The sequence below is a fragment of the Hylobates moloch genome, unplaced genomic scaffold, assembly GCF_009828535.3.
Source record: "Hylobates moloch isolate HMO894 unplaced genomic scaffold, HMol_V3 SCAFFOLD_12, whole genome shotgun sequence".
NCBI lineage: Eukaryota > Metazoa > Chordata > Mammalia > Primates > Hylobatidae > Hylobates > Hylobates moloch.
The window spans coordinates 255,280-281,855 of record NW_026652287.1 but is presented as its reverse complement, the minus strand read 5'-3'; the positions used below and the strand labels follow the sequence as shown (position 1 = coordinate 281,855).

Below are 26,576 nucleotides of genomic sequence, written 5' to 3'. Positions count from 1 at the left end.
ACTGATATTCAAAACTGTTATTTAACCCTATGAATTGCAGCGTTTAGCTTTACAAAGGGTCCTTTTTTGCTGTGCCTTCTGGTCTGAACCCTATCTTGTTTGATATCAGCAGGCCTGCGTCTTTGCTGGGGTCGGACTCTGAGTCAGTTCTAGAGGCCCTGGGAAACTGGGCGTCCAGGCTCCGAGGATGGTACTGAACCTGGCGCAGGCGGGGGTGGGTGAACCAGGTGCCGCTGGCGGAGCCCCCTCCCAACCTTCCTTTCCCGTCAGGCTGTGCCCCTCTCTAGATCCGCTGCAGCTGGAAGCCAGGCCTGTAACGAGGGAGCCATCTCCGAGGATTGTGGGAGATGTAGTTTTTCCGGCGCCGTCGCGTCCTGGCGCATCGACGCAGGACTCACTTCCGCATGCGCCTCACTCCCGGCCTTAGTCGGGTGCGCGCGTGCAGGGCTGTTTCCGGCTTAGACTCAGTGGACTGGAATCTGGCCAGCTGGGGTACCTGGCTGAGTCTCAGTGGCCGCCGAGGCGCGGAGCTAAGCGGCTCGGATTATCCTGGGCAAACCAGGGACTTGACCAGCTAAACACTTCCGTCGGTCCGGGGCGTGGACGGAGTCAGATCAGCCTCCTGCTCTCCCGAGTCAGGGCCACGGAAAGGCACAAATCCATCCGTGCGACTCCTGGTACCCAGACCGGGAGGTCGTCTAGTCACGCGCGGTCCGTGTTGGGCGACAGCTGAGGAGCCGGCGTCCCTGCCAGCGACTCAGCCCCGGGACGGTCAGGATCCTGGGGCCCTGGTCCCGCACCTGTCTTCGGGCGGACGCATCCCCCACGGTCTCTCCGCAGCCCGCGGGTCCTGTCGCCGCAGGCAGCGCGCGAACGTGCGCGTGGGGATGGCCACCAGTTTCCGGACAGCTTCGTGCTGGGTAAGTAGAGACTTTCCGTGTTTAAAAGTCGACTGGATACTGAGGGTGGCCACGTTAATCTCTTTAGGGTTACTCCGGGAACTGAACTCACTTTCACCTGTAATTGTGTCCGTAGTTCACTAGACTACCCTCCCCACCAAACCAAAGCTCATCTGAGGCTCACCCAAGCTCTGGTCCTGCAGAAACGTGCCTGTGGTATTCTGTGACGGGCAGTTATACTGCACTTCATGGCCAGCTGCGGGCCCTGAAATCTGAGGATCCTCCATCATTTCATGTTTTCTACACAAAGTTGTCTTATGCTGACCCTTAGAACTTCATTGGAGAAATGATCAGTTCCTCCTTTTTCGTTTGGCCAAATGCTTGTTTATGGAGTGTCTTTTTGTCTGCTGGACTCTAGGGCTGGTGCTGGCAATGCAGAGATAAATTATGTATGTTCCTAATTTTAGAGGAGCTTTGGTTTGGTGGGGAGGGTAGTCTAGTGAACTATGGACACAATTACAGATGAATGAGTAGAGAGAAAAGGCTAGGAGCGGAGCTCGAGAGTCCAAGAGGTAAGGGGCGGGCCAGTGGATCATCGGGACTTTATGAATTATTGATGTCGTGAACCAGAGGGGAGACTTTACAAGTGATTTGATTGCCAAATCCTTTGCCCTCGGTGAGTGGTGGTGACGACGTTGCTGGATGTGGTGCTCTACCACTGAGCTATACAGCCGGAGACTAGGAATGGTATTAGAAGAGGGACCCTGGGAATGACTTTCGCAGGTGTTGAATATCCAATGCCTGTATTTCAGCCTGTAACTCACATGGGAGGTCTAAACTGGAAATATATAAAGACACCTTATTATATTCGTGGAAGCTCAGAGTGTGACCAACTGGAACCCTCAAGAGGACCGAGGTGAGGACTCAGGTTAATGAAAGGAAAGGACACACGGTGAAGAAAGGCTGTTGTGCTAAAGAATCGAGAGAAAGTTAGGAGTGGATTTTTTCCCCCTGTGAGTTTGTTCCTTTGTCAGAGATCAGTTGACTATATTTATATGGGTCTATTTCTGGGCTCTTTATTGAGTTCTATTGATCTATTTGTTGTTTCACTAATACCACACTGCCACACTGTCTTGATTTTTGTAGCTTTGTAATAAGTCTTTTTTTTATTTTTTTGAGACGGAGTCTCGCTCTGTCGCCCAGGCTGGAGTGCAGTGGCGCGATCTCGGCTCACTGCAACCTCTGCCTCTCGGGTTGGAGCAATTCTTGAGCCTCAGCCTCCCGAGTAGCTGGGATTACAGGCACATGCCACCACATCAGGGTAATTAAATTTTTTTTTTTTTGTACAGATAGGGTCTCACTGTGTTACCCTGGCTGGCCTGCAACTCTTGGCCTCAAGCACTTCTTCCTCCTTGGCCTCCCAAAGCGTTGGTGGGATAACAGGTGTGAGCCACCATGCCCAGCCTATAAGTCTTGAAGTCAGGTTCATTCTCCTAACTTTATCCTTCTGCTTCAGTATCCTTTTAGCTAATCTAAGTCTTTTGCCTGTCTGAACTTTATAATCAGTTCGTCAACATCTGCAAAGTAACTTGCTGGGATTTTAACTGACAGTGCATTCAATCTGTAGATCAAGTTGGGAAGAGCTGAAGTCTTGAATATTGAGTCTTCCTATCCATGAACATGTTATATCTCTCTATCTAGTTCTTAGTTTTCATTCAGCGGTGTTTGGTAGTTTTTCTCATATAGATTTTATATAGTATCATTATATATTTTGTTAGACTTACAGCTAAGTATTTAATTTTTGTGGGTGCTACTGTAAATGGTATTGTGTTTTTTATTTCAAATTCAGCTTACCTGTGTACAGGAAAGGGGTTGACTTTTGTATATTAACTTTGTATCCTGCAACCTTGGTATAATCACTTAGTTCCAGAAGTTTTTTGGTGAAATTTTTTTTTTTTTTTTTTTTGAGACAGAGTCTCGCTGTTGGCCAGGCTGGAGTGCAGTGGCACGATCTCGGCTCACTGCAACCTCCACCTCCCAGGTTCAAGCGATTCTCCTGCCTGAGCCTCCCAAGTAGCTGGTACTACAGGCACGTGCCACCACGCCCAGCTAATTTTTTTGTATTTTTAGTAGAAACAGAGTTTCACTGCGTTAGCCAGGATGGTCTCGATCTCCTGACCTCGTGATCCGCCCACCTCAGCCTCTTAAAGTGCTGGGATTACAGCCGTGAGCCACCGTGCCCGGCCTGGTGAATTCTTTTGGTCTTTGCACAATTATGTCATCTGTGAACAAAGTTTTATTCTTTCCTTCACAGTCATTATACGTTTTACAGATGAAGTATCTCTTATTCAGAATGCTTAAGACCAGAATTGTTTTGGATTTTGGATTTTTTCAGATCTTGGACTATTTACATATACATGAGATATCTTGGGGATGGGACCCAAGTGTAAACACAGAATTTGTTTATGTTTCGTATATACCTTATACGTATAGCCTGAAGGTAATTTTATACAGTATTTTAAATAATTTTGTGAGTGAAACAAAGGTTGTATTAAGTTAATGTGTGGGATTTTCCACGTGTCAGGACTCAAAACATTTTGAATTTTGGAGCATTTAGATTTCAGGTTTTTGGAACAGGGATTCTCATCCTGTATTTTCTGTTCTTGTTTTTTTGCCTCAGATAGGACTTCCAGTACAATGTTGAAAAAGAGCGGCGAGAGGGGATTAAAGATACATTTTGCCTTGTTGATCTTAGTGGGAAAGCTTCAAGTTTCTCACAGTTAAGTATGATGTTAGTTGTAGCGTTTTTCTTTTTTTTTTTTTCTTTTTTTTCTTTTTTTTTTGAGACGGAGTCTCGCTCTGTCACCCAGGCTGGAGTGCAGTGGTGCGATCTCCGCTCACTGCAATCTCTGCCTCCCGGGTTCACGCCATTCTCCTGCCTCAGCCTCTCCGAGTAGCTGGGACTACAGGGGCCCGCCACCACGCCCGGCTAATTTTTTTTGTATTTTTAGTAGAGACGGGGTTTCACCGTGGTCTCGAACTCCTGACCTCGTGATCCGCCCGCCTCGGCCTCCCAAAGTGCTGGGATTACAAGCGTGAGCCACCGCGCCCGGCCTAGTTGTAGCGTTTTTCTTGGTAGATATTCTCTGTCAAGTTGAGAAAGATCTTTATTCCTAGTTTTGTGAGGGTTTTTGTTGTTGTTAATTGTGAATGGGGTTGGATTTTGTCAGATTTTTTTTCTAGGCCAGATGTGGCTCACACCTGTAATCACTTTGGGAGGCTAAGGCAGGAGGATAGCTTTAGCCCAGGAGTTCAGGACCAGCCTGGGCAACATAGTGAGACCCCATCTCTACAAAAAATTAAAAAACAAAATAGCTGGGCGTGGTGACACATGCCTGTAGTCTCAGCTACTGAGGAGGCTGAAGTGAAAGGATTGCTTGAGCCTGGGAGGTCGAGGCTGCCATGAGCCATGTTTGCACCACTGCACTCCAGCCTGGGTGACAGAGCGAGACCCTGTCCCAAAAAAGAAAAAAAGTTTTTTCTGCATCTATCTATGCTTTTTCTTCTTTAGTCATTTGATATGATGGAACTGATTCAAGTATTAAACCAGCCTTACATACCAGGAATAAATCCCACTCGGCTGTGGTGTACACTTGTTTTTATACATTGTGGTATTTTATTTTCTAGTATTTTGTTGAGGATTTTTGTATCTATATTTATGAGATAATTTGTCTATAGTTTTCTAGGGTTTCTGTCTGGTTTTGGTATTAGAGCTATGCTGTCTTTATAGACTGAGTTAGGATTCTCTCTGCCTTTATCTTCTGAAAAATATTGTAGAGGGAAAAAAAGATTGGTGTGATTTTTCCTTAAATGTTTGGTAGACTTCACCAGTGAGTGAACTCATCTTGGCCTGGCGCTTTCTGGTTTGGATGATTCTTAATTTTTGATTCAGTTTAGGCTTATTAGAGTGTCTGTTTCTTTTTGTTCAGTTTTGGCAGATTGTGTCTTTCAGGGATTTGGTCTGTTTCATCTAGGTCATGAAATGTGTGGATATAGAATTGTTCATAGTATGATGTTCCTTTATTGTCCTTTTTTCTTTTTTTTTTTTTTTTTATAGAGTCTCGCTCTGTCACCCAGGCTGGAGTGTAGTGGCGTGATCACGGCTCACTGCAACCTCTGCCTCCCAGGTTCAAGCGATTCTCCTGCCTCAGCCTCCCGAGTAGCTGGGAGTACAGATATGTGCCACTATGCCCGGCTAATTTTTGTGTTTTTAGTAGAGACAGGGTTTCACTATATTGGCCAGGCTGGTCTCGAACTCCTGACCTCAAGTGATCCACCCACCTCAGCCTCCCAAAGTGCTGGGATTAGAGGCGTGAGCCACTGTGCCCAGCCTCTATTACTATTTTGAACAGACTAGGTCAACTAAGAATAAGAAAAATAGCTAGGCATGGCCAGGCGTGGTGGCTCAGGCCTGTAATCCCAGCACTTTGGGAGGCCGAGGCAGGTGAATCACGAGGTCAGATGTTCAAGACCAGCCTGACCAACATGGTGAAACCCTGTCGCTATTAAAAACACAAAAGTTAGCGCCGGGCATGGTGGTACACACCTGTAATCCCAGCTGCTCAAGAGGCTGAGTCAGGAGAATCGCTTGAACTCAGGAAGCAGAGGTTGCAGTAAGCCAAGATCGTGCCACTGCACTCCAGCCTGGGTGACAGAGCGAGACTCAACAACAACAAAAAAAGAAAAATAGCTAGGCGTGGTGGCTGATGCCTGTAATCCCAGCACTTTGGGAGACTGAGGGCAGGAGGCTCGCTTGAAGCCAGGAGTTTGAGACTAGCCTGGGCAACGCAGAGACCTTGCCTATACAAAACAACAACAACAACAAAAAACCTAAAGAAAAAGGTGTGCTAGTGTGCACCTGTAGCCCCAGCTACTTGGGAGGTGAGATGGTGAGGTGAGCCCAGGAGTTCGAGGCTGCCGTGCCACTGTACTCCAGTTTAGGCAACAGAGCGAGACTGTACCAAAAAAAAAGATAAGAAAAAAATTTTAATTTTACTTTCACTTATTCTTTCTTTGATGTTCTCACTTTTTAAAATATATATCTGTGGCCGGGCCTGGAGGCTCATCCCTGTAATCCCAGCACTTTGGGAGGCCGAGGCGGGCCGGTCATTTGAGATCAGGAGTTCGAGACCAGCCTGGCCAACATGGTGAAACCAGGTCTCTACTACAAATACAAAAATTAGTTGGGCATGGTGGTGCGTGCCTGTAGTCCTGGCTACTCGGGAGGCTGAGGTATGAGAATCGCTTGAACCCAGGAGGCGGGGGTTGCAGTGAGCCAAGATCATGCCACTGCACTCCAGCCTGGACAACAGAGTAAGACCCTGTCTCAAAAAAAAAAAAAAAAGTGTGTCTGTGTTTCTGACCTGTATTTTCCTTTTCTGCCTAGTTAAGGCAAGTTTACTTGTAATAGCAATAAATTATCTTAGTTTTTGTTTGAGAAAGACTTTCTTCACTTTTGAAGGATAATTTTGCAGGGTACAGAATTCTATTTTGATGATTTTTTTTTTCTCTAAACACCTTAACTGTTTCGCTCCATTTTCTTGCTTGTGTGGTTTCTGTAGGTAAGGTGTTTTTTTTTTTTTTTTTCCCTCTGGCTTATCTTTGATTTTTTGTGTTTTAAAAATGATATGCCTGCGTGCAGGTTTTTTCGCATTTATCTTCTTGGTATTCTCGGATTTTCCTCCATCTTTGGTGTCTGACATTACTTCAGCGAAATTTTCAGTAATTATTGTTTCATATATAGATGCTCCTTGACTTAATGATGTGGTTACATCCTGATAAACTCATCATAAACTGAAAATCTCTTTCTCAGAAGTGCATTTTCGACTTACAATATGTTCAACTTATAATAGGTTTATCCAGATGGAGCCTCACCATAAGTTAGGGAACATACTGAATGTGTATTGCTTCTGCGCCGTTGTAAAATTGAAAAATACTAAGTCAAACCACTGTGCATCAGGCACCGGCTGTCTTTCTTCTGTTCTTTTCCTTTCCTTTGGGTATTTCCATTGTGCATATCTACACCTTTTATGGCTGTCCACAGTTCTTGGATATTCTGTTCTGTTTTTTTTCCCCCAGTGTTCTCTTTGCTTGGAGGTTTCTGTTGATACATCCTTAAGTTCAAAGATTTTTTTCCTCAATCTCGTGCAGTCTACATAATACATAAGCCCATCAAAGGCATTTTTCACTTCTGTATTGTGTTTTTGATCACTAGTATTTTTTTTTTTTTTTTTTTTTGAGACGGAGTCTCACTTTCTTGCCCAGGCTGGAGTGCAATGGTGCGATCTGGGCTCACTGCAGCCTCCGCTTCCTGGGTTCAAGCCATTCTTGTGCCTCAGCCTCCTGAGTAGCTGGGACTACAGGTGCGCACCACGGTGCCTGGCTAATTTTTATATTTTTAGTAGAGACAGAGTTTCACTATGTTGGCTAGGCTGGTTTTGAACTCCTGACCTCAAGTGATCTACCCACCTCAGCCTCTCAAAGTGCTGGGATTACAGGTGTGAGCCACTACGCCTGGCCTGCCCATCTGTTCTTGCATGCTGCCTACTTTATTCACTAGAGCCCATAACATATTATTCATGGTTGTTTTAAGTTTTGTCTGATACCTTCAACATCCCTATCATGTCTGGTTCTGATGCTTGGCCTGTCTGTGTATTTTTTTTTTTTTTTTTTGAGACGGAGTCCAGGCTGGAGTGCAGTGGTGTGATCTTGGCTCACTGCAACCTCTTCCTCTTGGTTTCAAGTGATTCTTCTGCCTCAGCCTCCCGAGTAGCTGGGACTACAGGTGCACGCCACCATGCCTGGCTGATTTTTGTATTTTTAGTAAAGATGGGGTTTCACCATACTGGCCAGGCTGATCTTGAACTCCTGACCTCAGGTGATCTGCCCACCTCGGCCTCCCAAAGTGCTGGGATTACAGGTGTGAGCCACCACGCGTGGTTGCCCTGTCTGTGTTTTTTTTTGCCTTTTAGTATTGCCTTGTCCCTTTACGTTCATAGCTAGACATGATGTACTGAGTAAAAAGAATTACTTTTAATAGTACTTGACTAATGTGGTGGTGAGATGTCAGGAAAGGGTGAGCATTCTGTAGGCCCCTGATTAGGTCTGTCTCTTTGTGAGCCTGTTCTCCTGGACTCCGAACCTCACAAGTATTTCTGAGGCCATCCCCACCCCATCCCTTAGATGGGACAGGATGGAATCTGGTATATCTCTTTTCCCTCAGGTTAGTTAAGCTCTGACAAAACCTCAGTATATTAGGCTCTGGGAACCTGGTTGAGCTCCTGAAAGTAAAACTCAGAAAAGCTTGGGACCTTGTCTCCCTCCACTCCCACCATGACTGGGTCCCCCTGGACTTTTTAACTTCAGACATGTACACACCTAGCCTCTAGCAATTTGTCAGTTGCAGTTCAGGTATTTCTGTCCTGACACTTTCTCACAGAGATTTGTGCTCTGGTAACTACTGTGTTTTTGCCTGTCTCTAATTTTGGGGACAGTGGTTTGCCTTGTATCTTCGCTTCTCTTTCAGATCTAAGAAGAGTTGTTGATTTTTCAGTTTGTTAAACTTTTTACTTGTTAGGACAGAGTGGCTACTTCCAAACTCTTTACATGCAGAACTGGAACTATTAATTTTTGATGATACAGTTGATTCTCTTAGAACACAATTCAGTCTCTTATAACCACATACCCATCCCAATCCCCTCTCTCTCCTCGGAGGTAAGCAGTTTGATAGATATTCTTCTAGGTCTTTCCCCGTACGTTTTTAATGCATATGTTTATATCCTTAAAATGTTTGTGTTGGCTTATTTTTGTGAAGCTGTATGATATTCTGTTGTATGAACATTTCATAATTTGTCTGTTTTGTAGTCATCTGTTATCGTCAACATCAGTGTTTAGGTTGTTTTCAGTTACTGGCTATTTTAGATGACACGGCTGTGAACATTTTTGTACATTTCTTTTGGTAGACATCAACTATCATTTCTGTTAGGCACATACCTGGATTTTTCAACCTCAGCACTGTTGACATTTTGGACGGAATAATTCTTTGTTGTGGAGGAACGTCCCGTGCATTGTGGGTTGCTGAGCAGCATTCCTGGCCCCGACCTATGTAGGTGCCAGTAGCACTGCCCCACTATGACAACCATAAATGGCTCCAGACACTGTCAAATGCCCCTGGGGCGCAAAATCTCCCTCCTACCCATTGAGAACCACTGGGCACATACTTACGAATGATACTGTTGAGTCATTGTATACATATATTTAAATTTAGTACATACTCTCAGTTTTCCAAAGTGGCGAAATGACTTCACATTCCCAGTACCAGGAATTGAGAGCTGCATTTGCTATACATCCCTGTTTATTTTCATGGAAAAGAGGTTTTCCACTTTTCAAAAAACTGCACCACTGTAGTTGATGTGGGTGTGTTGTGTAGGCGTTAGTGGTATTGCCCTCACCGTGCGCTCACTGGACAGTAGCACAATCCGACGAGAAGGATGGTTTGCTCCACATCCTTAACAGACTTGTATTGGCCATTGTCCCGTTGATGCTCATTTCAGGGATCAGTTGTTTGTTTCTAAATGTCTCCTTGTTGTTTTTTTTTAATTCCAGTTCTTTTATTCACTGTATACAACTTCTCTGTATTTTAAATATTTATATAGTTATATATTATGATAGTTATTTGTAATATTACTTGTTTGCTAACATCGTCTGGATCATCTGTGCATCTTTATCAATTATCTGCCTATTCTTTTTGTCAGTCATATTTTCCTGCCTCATGTCTCAAAGTTTTTAATTTTTTGCTGACATTGTTTTAAAAGGAATAACCACAGAGACTGAAGTTTACTGTTGTGGTTTTTTTTGAGACAGTCTTGCTCTGTCGCCCAGGCTGGAGTGCAGTGGTGCAATCTTGGCTCACTGCAACCTCCGCCTCCTGGGTTCAAGCAATTCTTCTGCCTCAGCCTCCCCAGTAGCTGGGATTACAGGTGCCCACCACCATGCCTGGCTATTTAGTAGAGACGGGATTTCACCATGTTGGTCAGGCTGGTCTCAAACTCCTGACCTCAGGTCATCCACCCACCTTGGCCTCCCAAAGTGCTGGGATTACAGGCGTGAGCCACCATGCCTGGCCTTACTGTTGTTTTATATCAGAGGTTGTTTCCCCTTTTCTCTGTCATGCAGTAGGGGAATGGCTGATCACTTCAATCAAAACAGGAATTGAGCTGTTTAGGGGCTGTACTCTGTTACCTGTGGCTTCGGGTTTCTGGATGGTGTATTTATTGCAGGCTCCTCTCTACTGGTACTTTGTTTCTGGAGCACCTTGAGGCTGTGGGAGACTCAGTCTGCCATTCCAGCCCAGCCTGCAGCTTCTTGCACTGACCAGCACTCAACAGATGTCCCATGGGGAAAACTCACTGTCCACTGGAGCACATCAAAACCTTCACTGGTTTCTCTTTTCCCTAGAATAGTCCTCTGTCTGGGCCGAGCCCTTCCTTCACTGTTCTCAAGCTGAGCAAATGGCCCAGCGAGGTAACAGCCAGCAATTTTAGCTCACCCAAGAGGAGCTCTTTTCTCTCTGCAGTTTTAGTTTATTTAGTCCTCCTTGCTTCCACAGGTCTCTGGTGTTTTAAAAAGATAAGAGTATTTAAAATTTTCTAGTTTTAGCAGTAGTAGTCGAAGCATATGATTTTATTTTACATTAATGAGAGTTAGAATTATTAGGTGAAATAAAATGAAAAACTTTCTTGGTATTTTCATTGAGAATTTATCAAATTTGTAAATTAATTTGTGGAAAATTAGTATTTTTGCCATGTAAGTCTACTCATCATAAACATGGCATGTTACTTCAATCTCTTCTGTACTTACATATTTTATCATGTGTATTTTTTGTTAGGTTTTCCTGCGTTTTAAAGCTTTTTATTCCTAAGTACTTTCTAGATTTGTTACTATGATCATATAGGCATTTTCTTACTATATTTTCTGGTTGGTGACTGCTAATGTACCAAAAAGCTATTCCTTATTGATTTGTTTAAAACTGCTACCCTGTTGACTTTTCTTACTGGTTCTCATGGTTTTTTGTTTTGTTTTGTTTTTGTTTTTGTTTTTTTTCCTTAGAAAGAAACATTTAATAGCGACTTACGAACAGAAGCCATGTCTGTGTCTCAGGCAGTGGCAAGACAAGATGGTGGATCCCTGCACCATTACCCCCAGACCCAGAGCTTCTAGACCATAGGGAAGGGTGGTTCAGAAGGGATGTGTAGGACAGTTGAAGTACAGTTACATCAAGGTTGTTTGACCTAAGGGCAGGATTTATGGTAAGTACCTGGTCTAACACAAGGAACAATAGATGAACTAGAAATCTTAGAGGCCTTCCCAGAACAGGGGCTAATCAGAAGCCCACACGGTAGATGAGCTTCCAAGATGGAGTCCAGAACAGGGGTTAATCAGAAGCCCACATGGCCGATGAGCTTCCAAGATGGAGTCCAGAACAGGTGTTAATCAGAAGCCCACATGGTCAATGAGCTTCCAAGATGGAGTTGCTTTGGCCTTCACACTTCACCTCCCAGTCCAGCTTTTCTGTCTTCTGTGCCCTCCTCTGAACCTTAGGGAGAGTGCTTGATATTGCATAGCTTTAGCAGCAGTGCAGTGGAAAACAGATTAGGCCAAGGAGGGTTCCAAGTTAAGGAGATTCACAGGGTTGTTGAATCATTTCTAGTCTTCAGAATACTATGACTTTGGTTGTCTCAGATGAAGTAAAACAATGAGAGATACATAACAATAATTTGAATAATAGAAATAGAATGCATGCAAGGATTACAAATGAAAGAGAACTTTTGATTGTGCCAGAACAACAGCAGCAAATAACCTGTTCCGTTAATGGGCCAACTAAAAGTATCATGAAGAAAACGAAAACCTGGTTCCTTTTTAGGGACTTCTTGTAGCCAGGAAATAATTCAGAGTTAGCTCAAATTATAGGCAAATAATAAAAACTCAGAACAGCAATCAGAATCTATAATTTTCTCTCTCCGGTTTCCCTATTTCTACCAAGAATAAATCATAGCAGGACCAATTTATTTGCAAATAAATTTTGATCTCATTATACTTGGCCTGGTTATTTGCATAAAGAATAGCAAGAATAGTGACCAGCCATGTAGGCTTCTTTTAAGTTGACTTTGCTGGAGCTTTTTTTTTTTTTTTCTTTTTTCTTTTTGAGACAGAGTCTTGCTCTGTCGCCCAGGCTGGAGTGCAGTGGTGTGATCTTGGCTCACTGCAACCTTCGCCTCCTGGGTTCAAGCGATTATCCTGCCTCAGCCTCCTGAGTAGCTGGGATAACAGGTGTGTGCCAGCACGCCTGGCTAATTTTTGTATTTTTAGTAGACATAGGGTTTCACCATGTTGGTCAGGCTGGTCTCAAACTCCTGACCTCATGATCTGCCCGCCTTGGCCTCCCAAAGTGCTGGGATTACAGGCGTAAGCCACTACTCTCGGCCTTGCTGGAACTTTTTTAAGGAATTTTGGATTCAACTTTTTAAAAGCTTAGAAGGCCAGAAGCCAAGCCAAGGATTTGCTGCTCGACTGTGCTTGTAACACCTGTATGAATTCCTGTCTTCTCGAGATCCCAAAATACTATGAGGTTCCTGAGCCTGTTAGAAAGTGGCATTCTTTACTTGCCACAGATAGGAATCTTTAAGGTGGACAAGGTACCAGGCCAGTCTTTCCAAGGGGCTTTTTATCAGCTTTATAAATCCAACCTAAATTTCTCAAAGCAGCCTGGTTATATCTGAAAATATGCCATTCCATTTGAGGCCTTGATAAAATAACCAATCTCTCCAATTGTGTCCTTTTTACAAAAGAAAACAGATTCTTGCTGAACTTATGCAAATAACTCTATTGCCACAAAATTAGAATACTCATGAATAGTTTCCAAATTTTGGAGAAATCAGGTAGAGAGAAAGGTAAATTTTGCTCACAAAAACATACTTTACCCAATTGCTCTAAGCTATAAATAACTCAGAAAGATTCTTGACCCTTCTTTAATCAGAGCAGCAGTCTTCCAAACAGGATGTCATTTGTTCACCTTGGAACTGCCATCCACAAATCAAGCAGCTCTTTGTCAGTCAGGTGAGAGCTGTTTATCAGGGACTGTCGAATCCAACAGCTGTTTACACAGTTCCAGAGTCAGTGGAACAGAAGCCATGTCTGTGTCTCAGGCAGCTGCAAGACAAGATGGTGGATCTCCACCAGTTCTCATTTTATCTCAGCTGATTCTCTTAGTTTTTTTGTTTGTTTGTTTATTTGTTTGAGATGGAGTTTCGCTCTTTGTTGCCCAGGCTGGAGTGCAGTGGCACGATCTTGGCTCACTGCCAACCTCCGCCTCCCAGGTTCAAGTGATTCTCCTGCCTCAGCCTCCTGAGTAGCTGGGATACAGGCGCCCACCACCACACCTGACTGATTTTTTTTGTGTTTTTAGTAGAGATGGGGTTTCACCGTGTTAGTCAGGATGGCCTCTATCTCTTGACTTCATTATTTGCCTGCCTCAGCCTCCCAAAGTGCTGGGATTACAGGCGTGAGCCACCGCGCCCGGCCTCATGTGTTTTTAAAGAAAATGATTTTAGTGGTTTACCTAAAATATGATATTTTCTATAGGTTTAGGGAAGAAACACTTTATTGTGTCAAGGAAATTCCTTTTAGTTTGCTTTAAATTCTGAGTTTTGAAAGTGTTGAAATTTTTTTTTTTTTTTTTTTTAGGGGGAGTCTCACCCTTGTTGCCCAGGCTGGAGTGCAATTGCGTGATCTCAGCTCACTACAACCTCCACCACCTGGGTTCAAGTGATTCTCCTGCCTCAGCCTGCCATTACCATGCCCGGTTAATTTTTTTGTATTTAGTAGAGACAGGGTTTCACCATGTTGGTCAGGCTGGTCTCAAACTCCTGACCTCAAATGATCTGCCTGCCTCAGCCTCTGAAAGTGCTGGGATTCCAGGTGTGAGCCACTGCGCCTGGCCTCCTAGGTTCTCTTTTTGTGTGTCACCAGTATTATGCCTTTACCCCATTTTTCCCATAAATCTTATGGCTTTTTATGCAACATTGCATGGTGGGATTTTTTGCAGCATGTATGTCCCATTACAGTAGAACTGTTTATCATAATCTCTTGTGAAATTTTAAATCTCTTAGAGTTTTGGACTGCTTCTTGGTCATAAAATTTTCTTTTTAAATTTTCTTTTGATCATGCTAGGTCAATTCAAAATTTTAACAGTTATTTTGTATTTTATTTTTATTCTTTTATTTATTTATTTATTTTTGAGTTAGAGTCTTGCTCTGTCGCCCAGGCTGGAGTGTAGTGGCACGGTCTCACTCACTGCAGCCTCCACCTCCTAGGTTCAAGCGATTTTTCTGCCTCAGCCTCTCAAGTAGCGGGGACTACAGGCGTGCGCCGCCATACCTGGCTAATTTTTTTTTTTTTTGAGACGGAGTCTCGCTCTGTCGCCCAGGCTGGAGTGCAGTGGCACGGTCTCGGCTCACTGCAAGCTCCACCTCCAGGGTTCATGGCATTCTCCTGCCTCAGCCTCCCGAATACCTGGGACTACAGGCGCCCGCCACCAAACCCAGCTAATTTTTTGTATTTTTAGTAGAGACAGGGTTTCACCATGTTAGCCAGGATGGTCTCCATCTCCTGATCTTGTGATCCGCCCACCTTGGCCTCCCAAAGTGCTAGGATTACAGGTGTGAGCCACTGCGCCCGGCCTAATTTTTGTATATTTAGTAGGACAGGGTTTCACTGTGTTGGCCAGGCTGGTCTTGAACTCCTGACTGCAGGTGATCCACCCACCTCTGCCTCCCAAAGTGCTGGGATTACAGGCGTGAGCCACCATGCCCGGCCTGCTTTTATTCGTATCAAGCTTGAAGAAATAGTAAAAGGCTTTAAATAAAATAGACAACAAGCCTCCTGGTCTACCCCGCTGCTCTTGGTCTACCCGCTGTCTGCTCTGCACCTTCCCTCTTCCATCCTGTGTCCCCAGAAGCAGCCACTTTGGGCTCCGTTTCCTCTTCTGCTATCGACCTCCAGCTTCTAATATATTCACATCGAAGTGACTTGTTTCATGTTTCTTCTCTCTCAGATTTAAAGTGACCAGCTTGACAAGCGGCCCGAACGTAATAAGGGCACAGTAGTGGCTTCATTTTTCTCATCACAGCCTCAGGCTTCCTCTGTCAGCCCTTTCTTCCCTAGTGGTCGTCGTGAGGAGAGCTGATGATGCTCTGATCACAGCCTTGTTTGTTATTGACTCTCAGTTACTTTCAGGTATGGGAAGGTTCAGTCCACACTCTCACTCCAAGCTCTTGTACCTCATTCTAGCCTGCAGAGGGGAGATGGAGGAGGCTTGTCTGTATTTCCACTACATTTACTTGTTGCCCTCCGATGCGGGCTCCTTCTGGGTTGGGATGGGAAAATCAGTGGTTAGAGGAAAAGACACAGAGGCTCCTGTTGTGCGGTGGTCAGTACCCAGAGTTATGACAGGCATCAGTGGGGCTTGGTTGGAGCCTCTGACAGGGCTCTGCCCTGCAGTTCCATGGTGTATGTGATTCTTTCTCTCACTGCTTGCAGACTCACCCAGAAGTCCATTCACTGCCTCTTCCCCTGGGGTCTCCCTCCCTGCAGGTAGTGCTGCTGAGAAGGAGCCTGCTAATGAGCTCAAGTGTCAAGTTCGGGAATCTTCTGGGTGTTCCTTGGGCCCAGGGAAACAGTGCCCTGCCTGAGGTGAGCCGCAGGGAGGCGGGGCCCTGCCTGAGTTGAGCTGCAGGGAGACGGGGCGCTGCCTGAGGTGAGCTGCTGAGCCCTCACTCCCCAGCTGCCTTTTAAGAGTCCCGCGGCAGTCTCTGCCTTCAGAATTTTTCAGAGGAAAGCAGTTATTGGATCCTTGTTTACTTAAATTCTTAAGCACATGTCAGTTCCTTCTGAAAATTCCCCAGATTTAGCCTGGTTGGCTGTTGCAGATGTCCAGGTTGTGTGTGGGGCGCTTGCACAGTCCCCCTTTTCTTGGAGCCCCTCCTGTTTGAGAGGATGGATACCCGCTTCCCTTTCTTCTCACATGTTCTTAGCAAGGTCACTTTTCTCCTTCAGTGACTCACTTCTGTGGACTGTTTTCTGGTTGGATCTTCGCCATCTTCAGTCATTCATGGACCAGTTATTCACTGTCTTCTTTCTCCGTTTGTTATCCCCAGGCTTCTCCACCTCCTTAAAGGGAAAGTTCTGTAGTTTGCTTGGCCAGACTGCTTGGTGTCCTCCAGGCCCCCCTTCTGTCTCTCAGCGTGCCATGCTGTCTCTATCAGGTTGTGTTCTGGCTCTGTCCCCACAGGATGCCCAGAATCCAGCCACTGCTTACCATCCCCATCGCTGTCACTTTGGCCCACGCTGCCTTCTTCCACTGGACTAACACAGTTGCCTTCTAACTGGTCTCCCCGGTATCTCCTCTTACACAACACCCTCCCTCTTCCACAGCAGTCAGGATGATCTCAAAATACCAGTCAGAGCGAGAAGCCTTTCAGTGGCTTCTCACTTGCATTTCTGCCTAGGTATCACCTCATCAGAGAGCTGCCCTGATCACCCTGTCTGAAACAGCACCTGTGCCTCCCTCTCTCTCATGACTCTGTCCCTTACCTGCTTGGATTTTTTGTTTGTTTTTTGTTTTTTTGTTTTGAGATGGAGTCTTCTGTGTCGCCCAGGCTGGAGTGCAGTGGTGCGATCTCTACTCACTGCAACCTCCGCCTCATGGGTTCAAGCGATTCTCCTGTCTCAGCCTCCCGAGTAGCTGGGGTTGCAGGTGTGCACCAGCACGCCTGGCTAATTTTTGTGTTTTTAGTAGAGGTGGAGTTTCACCATATTGGCCAGGCTGGTCTCGAACTCCTGACCTCAGGTGATCCACCTGCCTTGGCCTCCCAAAGTGCTGGGATTACAGGTGTGAGCCACCGTGCCCGGCCTGGATTTTGTTAAGAGTACCTAGCACCACTGGCATGTTAGGTAATCATGTGTTGGCTGAGTAACACCCACCCCCGAGACCCTAGGTGGGTGGGACCTGGGAGCCTAATTCATATACTGCTCTTAGCTGTTTTCAGTTCACACCTCATTCTCGTCATGCAGGATAACTGTTCCCAAAGCTTTTGGGGCTTCTGTGGGAAAGATGGTTTGCTGTGCATCAGCTTACCTCTGGGAGAGCTTCTGCTCACAGAAGTCAGTTACCAGATTTTTGGCTTACTGTTTATTAAAAATTTATCAAAATATCATATTGGCTTCTGTTTATGTAGTTCCCTTTTCTTTCTTTCTTTTTTTTTTTTTTTTTTTTTGAGACAGAGTCTCACTCTTTTGCCCAGGCTGGAGTGCAGTGGGTGGCGCAATCTCGGCGCACTGCAAGCTCTGCCTCCTGGGTTAACGCCATTCTTCTGCCTCAGCCTCCCGAGTAGCTGGGACTACAGGCACCTGCCACTGTGTCTGGCTAATTTTTTGCATTTTTAGTAGAGATGGGGTTTCACCGTGTTAGCCAGGATGGTCTCGATCTCGTGACGTTGTGATCCGCCGCCTCGGCCTCCCAAAGTGCTGGGATTACAGGCGGGAGCCACCACGCCTGGCCTCCCTTTTCTTTTAGAGGTGTGTTTGTGCGTACTGTATTCCTGTATGTAATTTAAATGGGTCTCAGAGGAGGATACTGATAATCATGTTTAAATCTTCTCTCCATTCTCTCTGTTTCTACTTTCAAATCACGTTTGGTCTCCATCTCAACCTCCCTAACGGGCATAAATCTTACAACTTTGTAGGTGTTTTGATTTGTGAAATTATATATTATAGAAAAGCCATCTAGCATAGAAGTATAATGGCCGAGTATTGATGAGCCAGGAGGGATGGTGAACCACGTGAAGGTGCCTGGGCAAGAGGAGTCTGTTGGCTGTAGTGAGACCTTCATGCTACTTGGGATGCATAAGAAATGCCTTTAGTTTAAGTCCCTTGAGTTAAACTGATGTAAAAATGCAATTATTTATGCTAATTCTGTGAGTATCAGCTTTCATTGATTTAGCATTTACCTGATATCTTTTTTCATTTCTTTATTTTCTAATTTGTATTTTTTCTTTGGTGTATCTCATAAGTTTCAAACTGTCTTAGTTTTGTTTTCATTGTGTTTCTTCTAATATGGATGTGTTCTTTCTCAGTCGGTTTTTTCTCTACTGTTTTGGAAGCTGTACTTGTCTTCCTCCCTGCTCCCTCCCTACATTTTTAGTGCTTTATTGCCTGTAAGTTGTTCGCAGGCACACTGAACGTTTCCCTTTAAACCAAAGTCTAAACAGTTGCATTTTCTCTTTTCCCAAGTGAAAGATGTTTCTTTATACCTTCATTTTCTATGATTCTCATCTATTTGCATCACACATATGCTTAAATCATAGGTGATTATAATTTTAGTTCAGATGTGTTTGAATCAATAGATTTATGTTCTGCTGATTTCAGTGCTCACCATTGTATCCAGCTTCCCACCAATTCTTTCTGTGTCTTAATGTTGTCTCTATAGGGTGTAATTTTTTTTTAATTTAAAAAAATTGTTAATTTTTTTTTTTTTTTAGAGACAGAGTCTGGTTCTGTTGCCCAGTGTAAAGTGCAGTGGCACAGTCATGGCCAACTACAGCCTCAAACTCCTGTGCTCAAACCATCCTTCCACCTCAGCCTCCTGAGTAGCTGGGACTACAGGTGTGCACCACTATGCCCACACATTTTTTGTTATTTGTAGAGATGGGGTCTAACTATGTGACCCAGGAGTCTCAAACTCTTGGCTTCAAGTGATCCTCCCGCCTCAGCCTCCCAAATGCTGGATTTATAGGCATGAGCTACCACATTTGATGGATATAAATTTTCCAGGTGCTTGTATATTTGAAAATGTCTTTTATTTTCCCTTATTTTTGCTTTTTAGTTTGGCTGGTATAAGATTTCAGAATCAGCATTATTTTTTCTCAGTACTTTATTTCTCTCCCACTTTCAAGAAGCATTGTTCTTTCCTTTTAGTTGGTTATCAGGTGTACTCTTTATACTTTATTTTCAGACGTTTCATTACTATCTGCTTAAATTTGGACCTTTTTTTGTTTGTTTGTTAACTTATCTTGTATTTTAATTGGTAGGTTTTCCTCATGTGAACTCCTGTATTTGTCTTCACTCCAAGAGAATTTTCAGGCTGCATTTCTTTGAACATATGCCCTATTATTTCTCTTATTTATATAAACCTACATTGGCAATTCTTCTGTAAACCAGGAAAATCATTCCAGGTTTATTTACTTATTTATTTTTTTGAGATGGAATCTTGCTCTGTCACTCAGGCTGGAGTGCAGTGATGCGATCTTGGCTCACTGCAACTTCTGCCTCTCTGGTTCCAGCGATTCTCCTGCCTCAGCCTCCCGAGTAGCTAGGATTGCAGGTGCCCGCCCCCACGCCTGGCTAATTTTTGTATTTTTAGTAGAGACGGGGTTTCACCATGTTGGTCAGGCTGGTCTTGAACTCCTGACCTTGTGATCCGCTTCCCTCGGCCTCCCAGGGATTACAGGCATGAGCCACCGCACCCGGCCTCCAGGCTTACTTTGTAGTCTAGCTCTTAACTGTTCACCTGTTGTAGCCATCGCTGTGGTTTGAGTGTATCTTCCAAATTTCATGTGTTGGAAATTTAATTCCTAAATTTATTTGTTGATGGTATTTGGAGGTGGGACCCTTGGGAGGTATTTAGGATTTGATAAGGTCATCAGGGCAGAGCCCCTATGATGGGATTAGTAGCTTTATAAGGATAGGAAGAGAGACCTGAGCTGGCATGCTCTCTGTCTCTCATCATGTAATGCCTTCCACCAAGTTATGACATAGCAAGAAGGCCCTCACCAGATGCCAGCACCATGCTCATGGACTTCCTGGCCTCCAGAACCTTGAGCTAAATGAACATTTTTCTTTATAAATTACCCAGTTTCTGGTATTCTGTTATAAAAGACAGCAGTCTTTTCTGTGTCTGAAATATTTGCAGTTCCTTGAATTGACCAGGCTCTACCATGTGTTCTGTGTGGTGCTTGCTCCTGGTACAGGGACTGCAAATTATGTTCCAATCTATTTTTTTTTTCTTTCTTTCATAATAGATTTGCCAGTTTTTCATCTGGGCATATACAGAAACTCCATTTCTGAATTTCCCTGCTGTTCCCTCCCAGCCCCCACTCTTTGCTGTTGCTTAGAATGCAGATGTGATGACTAGAGCCATCTTAGACTGGGTTGCCCTGGAAGTGGAAGCCATGTAAGGTGGAGCAAGAGATGGAAGCCCCAGACCAATTGCCTTCAGACTCCTGCAAGTAGAAGGATAAACTCTTGTTTATCCCCCTGTTCTCAGTTGAACCTCATCCAAACACCTCCTGAATTGCCCTTTCCACCCCAACTTCTTGAACACATCATGAATCTTCTAAGACTACTTGAGTGGCTCTTTTCATTTCTGTACAAAATGTACCCTGGATGTTTTTACCAAGGACTCAGAACACCTTATTTTGTTTGCATGTATAAATGTTCATTCCCATCTACAAGATAGAAAGCTTCTTGAAGACAGAACTGGATTTTATTCATCCTGAAATCTTCAGGACCCAAGAGAGTACCGGCAAATAGAAGCTCCTTGATTGATTCTTTTTTCTTTCTTTCTTTTTTTTTTTTTTTTGAGATGGAGTCTCACTCTGTCACCCAGGCTGGAGTGCAGTGGTGTGATCTCGGCTCGCTGCAACCTCTGCCACCTGGGTTCAAGTGATTCTCCTGCCTCAGCCACCTGAGTAGCTAGGATTACAGGTGCCTGCCACTGCGCCCGGCTAATTTTTGTATTTTTAGTAGAGACAGGGTTTCACCATCTTGGTCAGGCTGGTCTTGAACTCCCGACCTTGTGATCCACCCGCCTTGGCCTCCGAAAGTGCTGGGATTACAGGCGTGAGCCACCATGCCTGGCACTCCTTGATTGATTTTTAATTCTCTCACAAAGTAAATGCTGAACCAGCCACAGGAAATGGTAGAGGAACATTTATTCCTTCCCAGTTCCTCTGCATCTTTTCCATGTCAACTAATGTAATTGCATCCAATTGAACAGGGTGTGTGTTATTTCAGGGATTATTGTCGTTCAAGGATATATCTATGGAGTTCACCTGGGATGAATGGCAGCTACTGGATTCTACACAGAAGTACCTATACAGAGATGTGATATTGGAAAACTATCATAACCTGATATCAGTGGGTAAGTACTGCGTCTCAGCATCACTCAGATAGTATTAAATTGCCATCCCTTTTTGTTGTTGATCTACTCTGGGATCTCTGAAGTGCTTAATATTACGAACTTGAACTTTAGGGGTCAAATTCCTTAGTCCCTATTTGTCCCACACTTCCTAATTGTAATCTTTCCCCAAGTGAGATGAGCAGTTTTGCTCTGTAGCTCTTGATTCCTCAGTCCTGTCCCTAACAGCCTGGTCCCCACCCTTTGTGATTTACCATCAACAGGGTATCACGGTACCAAGCCTGATTTAATCTTCAAGTTGGAACAAGGAGAAGATCCATGGATAATAAATGCCAAAATTTCCAGGCAGAGCTGTCCAGGTGGGTGAGTGAGAATGAGGAAGGTGGGAGGCATGGGAGTGAGCTGATGAGTACCTGAGGAGTGGGCAGTCACAGTGTTGTCTTCAGAAATGCTTCTGGAAGTCCTTGAGCTACTGGAGCTGACTCAGGATAAAGCCAGGAGCTCCTTGGATAAGGATATCGCCGTCACTCTTCATATATTTGGTTTTTTCTTCCCCCTTACTGTTGAGAGGCAGGCATGCCCCTCTTTCCTGAACTCTGCTCCAGGTTTGCTTTTGGGTAAGTTTCCCTCCTCCCCATGGTCATGGGTTTCATTGGGCATCGAGACCTTTAGGGGATTTCTTTTCCCCCTCACTTGATGTGGCTCGTTGCCCTCTATTTCCATTTCTTTTATTTCCTCCTTTGCCTTCCACAGTTAAATCCCCTAGACTTGACTCACAGTCTTAGCCCTGGTGTCTCCTATATCTTTGAGTGACTTTACACACCTTATACTTCCCTTTTGCATTGTCCAGAGGGGTATTTTTTCCCAGTTTGGCTCTCCTCTCCGAATGTTGTAACTGTCGAAAGACTCTTCCATTCCAAAGGTTTACGCTTTGCCACCAGTGTTGTAATGTCAAAATTGATGTCTTTCTCTTTGGCGCTTGAGTCCTGGGTTTTACCTGCCTGTGGGAGCGCTACCCCATGCTTTCCCAGACTTTACTCTCAGTATCAGAAATGGGGATTTCCTTCTAAAATTACCGTTCTTCCTCAAAAGAAATGGCCAGAATCCTTCATTTTCTTCCACAAGTTTCTTTCTTAGTGTTTCCATCTCTAAGGAGGAGTGCCATCTTGCTTTTCAAGCTGTTGACTCCTCCCCTTCTCTGCTCCCACATCCAGTCCCTTAGCAAACCGTCTTAGTTCTCTCTCCCATATGTTCCAAATTTCCTCAACTCCAGACATGTGTTAGGCCATTCTTTCATTGCTATAAAGAAATACCTGAGACTGGCCGGGCGCGGTAGCTCACGCCTGTAATCCCAGCACTTTGGGAGGCCGAGGCGGGTGGATCACAAGGCCAGGAGATGGAGACCATCCTGACTAACACGGTGAAACTCCGTCTCTACTAAAAATACAAAAAATTATTGGGCGTGGTGGCGGGCGCCTGTAGTCCCAGCTACTCGGGAGGCCGAGGCAGGAGAATGGTGTGAACCCAGGAGGCAGAGCTTGCAGTGAGCCGAGATCACGCCACTGCACTCCAGCCTGGGCAACAGAGCGAGACTCTGTCTCAAAAAAAAAAAAAACCAGAAAAGAAATACCTGAGACTAGGTAATTTATAAGAAAAGAGGTTTAATTGGCTCAGAGTTCTGCAGGCTGTTTGGGAAGCATGGCAGCATTTGCTTCTGGGGAGGTCTCAGATAGCTCCGGTCATAGTGGAAGGCAAAGGGGGAGCAGGCACGTCACATGGTGAAAGCAGGAGCAAGAAGGGGCGGGGAATGTGCCACATACTATCAAATGACCAGATCTCACAAGAACTCACTATCATGAGACTGCACCAAGCCATGAGGGATCTGCCCCCATAATCCAGATGCAGACACCTCCCACCAGGCCCCACCTCCAGCACCGGAGATTCTAATTCAACATGAGACTTGGGTGGGGACAGATATCCAAAGTATATCAAGAACTGTAGTTCAAATTATTATCTCATTCTGGAATGGACTGCTACAATAGCTTCCTAAAGTATTTCTCTGCCCTTTTCTTACTTTTTACAGAACAGTCAAACTGATCTTTTAAATGCAGAAGACTGAGATTTTCTGTAATTAAAAACCTTTAGGCTGGGCACAGTGGCTCACGCCTGTAATCCCAGTACAGTGGGAGGCCAAGGCAGGTGGATCACTTGAGCTCAGGAGTTTGAGACCAGCCTGGCCAACAAGTGAAACCCCATCTCTACTAAAAATACAAAAATCAGCTGGGCATGGTGGCATTTACCTGTAGTCCCAGCTACTCAGGAATCTGACATGGGAGGATTACTTGAACCCAGGAGGTCGAGGCTGCAGTGAGCCAAGATTGCACCACTGCACTCCAGCCTGGGTGACAGAGCAAGACCCTGTCTCAAAAAAAAAAAAATCTTAAAAATATAAACAACTTTTTGCCATAGTTTTGAATAATTTGGTTCTGCTTTCATTCCATTCACTCAGTGGGTTTTAGCTTTCCTGGCCTTCTTCTATTTCTTAAACACTGTCAGTCAGGCTTCCTCCTCAGGAACTTTGTACTTGGTGCAGTGGCGTGATCTCGGCTCACTGCAACCTCCGCCTCCCAGGTTCAAGTGATTCTCCTGCCTCAGCTTCCATAGTAGCTAGGATTACAGGTGCCTGCCACCATGCCTGGCTAATCCAAGTGCCAATTTTAAACCTCTATTTTAAAAACTGTTTTTGATTACTGGTAATTTGCTACCAGTTTTCACGAGGGGACCTGTTTTGGTTTGTTTTGATTCAGTTCCCTTGCCCCCATGCTTGGCCAATATTTCTTTTGAACCAGTGTCGTAGGCTTGTTACCAAAAGAGAAAGGTTGATTACATTGCAGTCCTAATACTGTTTAATTCCATATCAGGTTTATGTTATGATTCAAAAAGTTATCTTTTGTTTGTTTTTTTGTAGATGGCTGGGAAGAATGGTACCAGAACAATCAAGATGAGCTTGAGAGTATTGAAAGAAGCTATGCTTGTAGTGTGTTGGGAAGACTTAATCTGAGCAAAACCCATGATTCTTCAAGACAGAGACTCTATAACACACATGGAAAAAGTTTGACACAAAACTCAGCTCCAAGCAGAAGTTATTTAAGAAAGAATCCTGATAAGTTTCATGGTTATGAAGAACTGTATTTTCTTAAGCATCAAAGAGCTCATAGCATAGAAAAAAACTGTGTGTGTAGTGAATGTGGGAAAGCTTTTCGTTGTAAGTCACAGCTCATTGTACATCTCAGAATTCATACAGGAGAGAGACCTTATGAATGCAGTAAGTGTGAAAGAGCCTTCAGTGCCAAGTCAAACCTTAATGCTCATCAGAGAGTTCATACAGGAGAAAAACCCTACTCATGTAGTGAGTGCGAGAAGGTCTTCTCTTTCAGGTCACAGCTCATTGTCCATCAGGAAATTCACACAGGAGGGAAACCCTATGGCTGCAGTGAATGTGGGAAAGCCTACAGTTGGAAATCACAGCTTCTTTTACACCAGAGAAGTCACACAGGAGTGAAACCATATGAATGCAGCGAATGTGGGAAAGCCTTTAGTTTGAAGTCTCCATTCGTTGTACACCAGAGAACTCATACAGGAGTGAAACCCCATAAATGCAGTGAATGTGGGAAAGCCTTTAGGAGTAAGTCCTATCTCCTTGTTCACATCCGAATGCATACAGGAGAAAAACCCTATCAATGCAGTGATTGTGGGAAAGCCTTCAATATGAAGACACAACTCATTGTACATCAGGGAGTTCACACAGGAAATAATCCTTATCAATGCAGTGAATGTGGGAAAGCCTTTGGTAGGAAGGAACAGCTCACTGCACATCTGAGAGCTCATGCAGGAGAGAAGCCCTACGGATGCAGTGAATGTGGGAAGGCTTTCAGCAGCAAGTCATACCTTGTTATACATAGGAGAACACACACCGGAGAGAGACCCTATGAATGTAGTTTGTGTGAGAGAGCCTTTTGTGGAAAATCACAGCTGATTATACATCAGAGAACGCATTCAACTGAGAAGCCCTATGAATGCAATGAATGTGAAAAAGCCTACCCTAGGAAGGCATCACTTCAGATACACCAGAAAACTCATTCGGGAGAGAAACCTTTTAAATGTAGTGAATGTGGAAAAGCCTTCACTCAGAAATCATCTCTTAGTGAACATCAGAGAGTTCACACCGGAGAGAAACCATGGAAATGCTCTGAATGTGGGAAATCCTTCTGTTGGAATTCAGGGCTTCGTATACATAGGAAGACTCATAAATGAGAAATCAGAATGATGCAATGTGAGAAACTGATGTTCAGGAGACTTCAGATAATATAGACAGGATTTACAAGTAGGAGGCCCTAAAACTACACTCATGTCAAAAATCAGAGAGGAGAGAGACCAACCATATTTGGGATGAGTGTAAAAGCTTTCAGAAATAAGTTACAAATCTTTGTAGATGAAAATAATGGAAGGAATGTGGAGCAATAAATGTATCAAATGTTGTAGTATCATCATGAAGATTCAGAGAATTTACACTAGGAACACCTTATAAGTTGAATAAATTAAGGAAGCATTTTCCCATTGAAAGTGTGTTCCATGGAAAGTCACATTCCAGATTTGAAGCTGTGTTTTTGTAAAATAAAATCTTGTTGTGAACAGTTGACTTCATGGTGGAGTATAAAGTTGTTTTTTAAAAAATATGTAAATAATATTCAGGAAAAACGCAGGGAACCGATTCTTAAAGTTAAGGGATATTTAATGTGACTTCCCTGAGTTAACACTGAATAGTATTTCTAAAATTTTTCGTACTTTATTTTTTAATGTAACTTGTTCTATCTATCTATATATATATTTGATAGTTTGTGGAATAATATCCCCCAGTATTTTCCATGTTAAATGCTAATTGTCTTTTGATTTCTTTTTCATAAGCAGATCTGGCATTTATTACAGGGCTGCCGCTTAAGAGAACTCATTGTAATGAACGTTTATTATATTTTGCAGTTCCATGCCTGTTGTCCATTGATTGACATGAGCATCCTTGTTTTCTCTGGAGAAATACCTCCCCTCTCTGGGGTGCTTCCTGTGGTAGTGTCTTTCAGGTATCCGTTCCACTAGCTGCAGGTGAGCATTTCACCCATTGTTGGATAATGGTAATCTCTTTTTCAGAATTTTGAGTCTAATTCATTTGCACATGAACCAGAAAATGTGGGAACTCATTCATTCTTGTCCCAGAATTCTGTTGAGAACATCCATTCATTCTGGCTAATTGATTACAAGAATAACTGTGGATACTATTCGTTTAGAACCTGCTTCTCTGATCTTCTGTGTGT

At 44.1% G+C, this 26,576-nt stretch overlaps 1 protein-coding gene across 2 annotated transcripts; it reads left to right on the top strand.

The window, feature by feature from the left end:
* The first annotated feature begins 455 nt into the window (after positions 1–455).
* ZNF26 (zinc finger protein 26) lies at positions 456–26,576 on the top strand. 2 transcript variants are annotated; one of them, XM_058425409.1, is made up of 5 exons: positions 456–920; positions 1,712–1,815; positions 20,093–21,213; positions 21,474–21,569; positions 24,179–26,576. In XM_058425409.1, the coding sequence occupies exons 3-5, from the start codon at positions 21,114–21,116 to the stop codon at positions 25,522–25,524; spliced, it is 1,542 nt and encodes a 513-aa protein (XP_058281392.1). In that variant the 5' UTR covers positions 456–920; positions 1,712–1,815; positions 20,093–21,113; the 3' UTR covers positions 25,525–26,576. The 2 variants fall into 2 exon arrangements, with proteins under 2 accessions (XP_058281392.1, XP_032024083.1); XM_032168192.2 differs by lacking the exon at positions 1,712–1,815 and having other exon boundaries at positions 21,087–21,213.

Bases quoted from the DNA above. Each gene is read 5' to 3' on its own strand.
- ZNF26 (XM_032168192.2), top strand. From the start codon at position 888: ATGGCCACCAGTTTCCGGACAGCTTCGTGCTGG. The intron at 21,214-21,473 runs GTAAGTACTGCG...TACCATCAACAG, and splicing joins TCATAACCTGATATCAGTGG to GGTATCACGGTACCAAGCCT. The intron at 21,570-24,178 runs GTGGGTGAGTGA...GTTTTTTTGTAG, and splicing joins TTCCAGGCAGAGCTGTCCAG to ATGGCTGGGAAGAATGGTAC.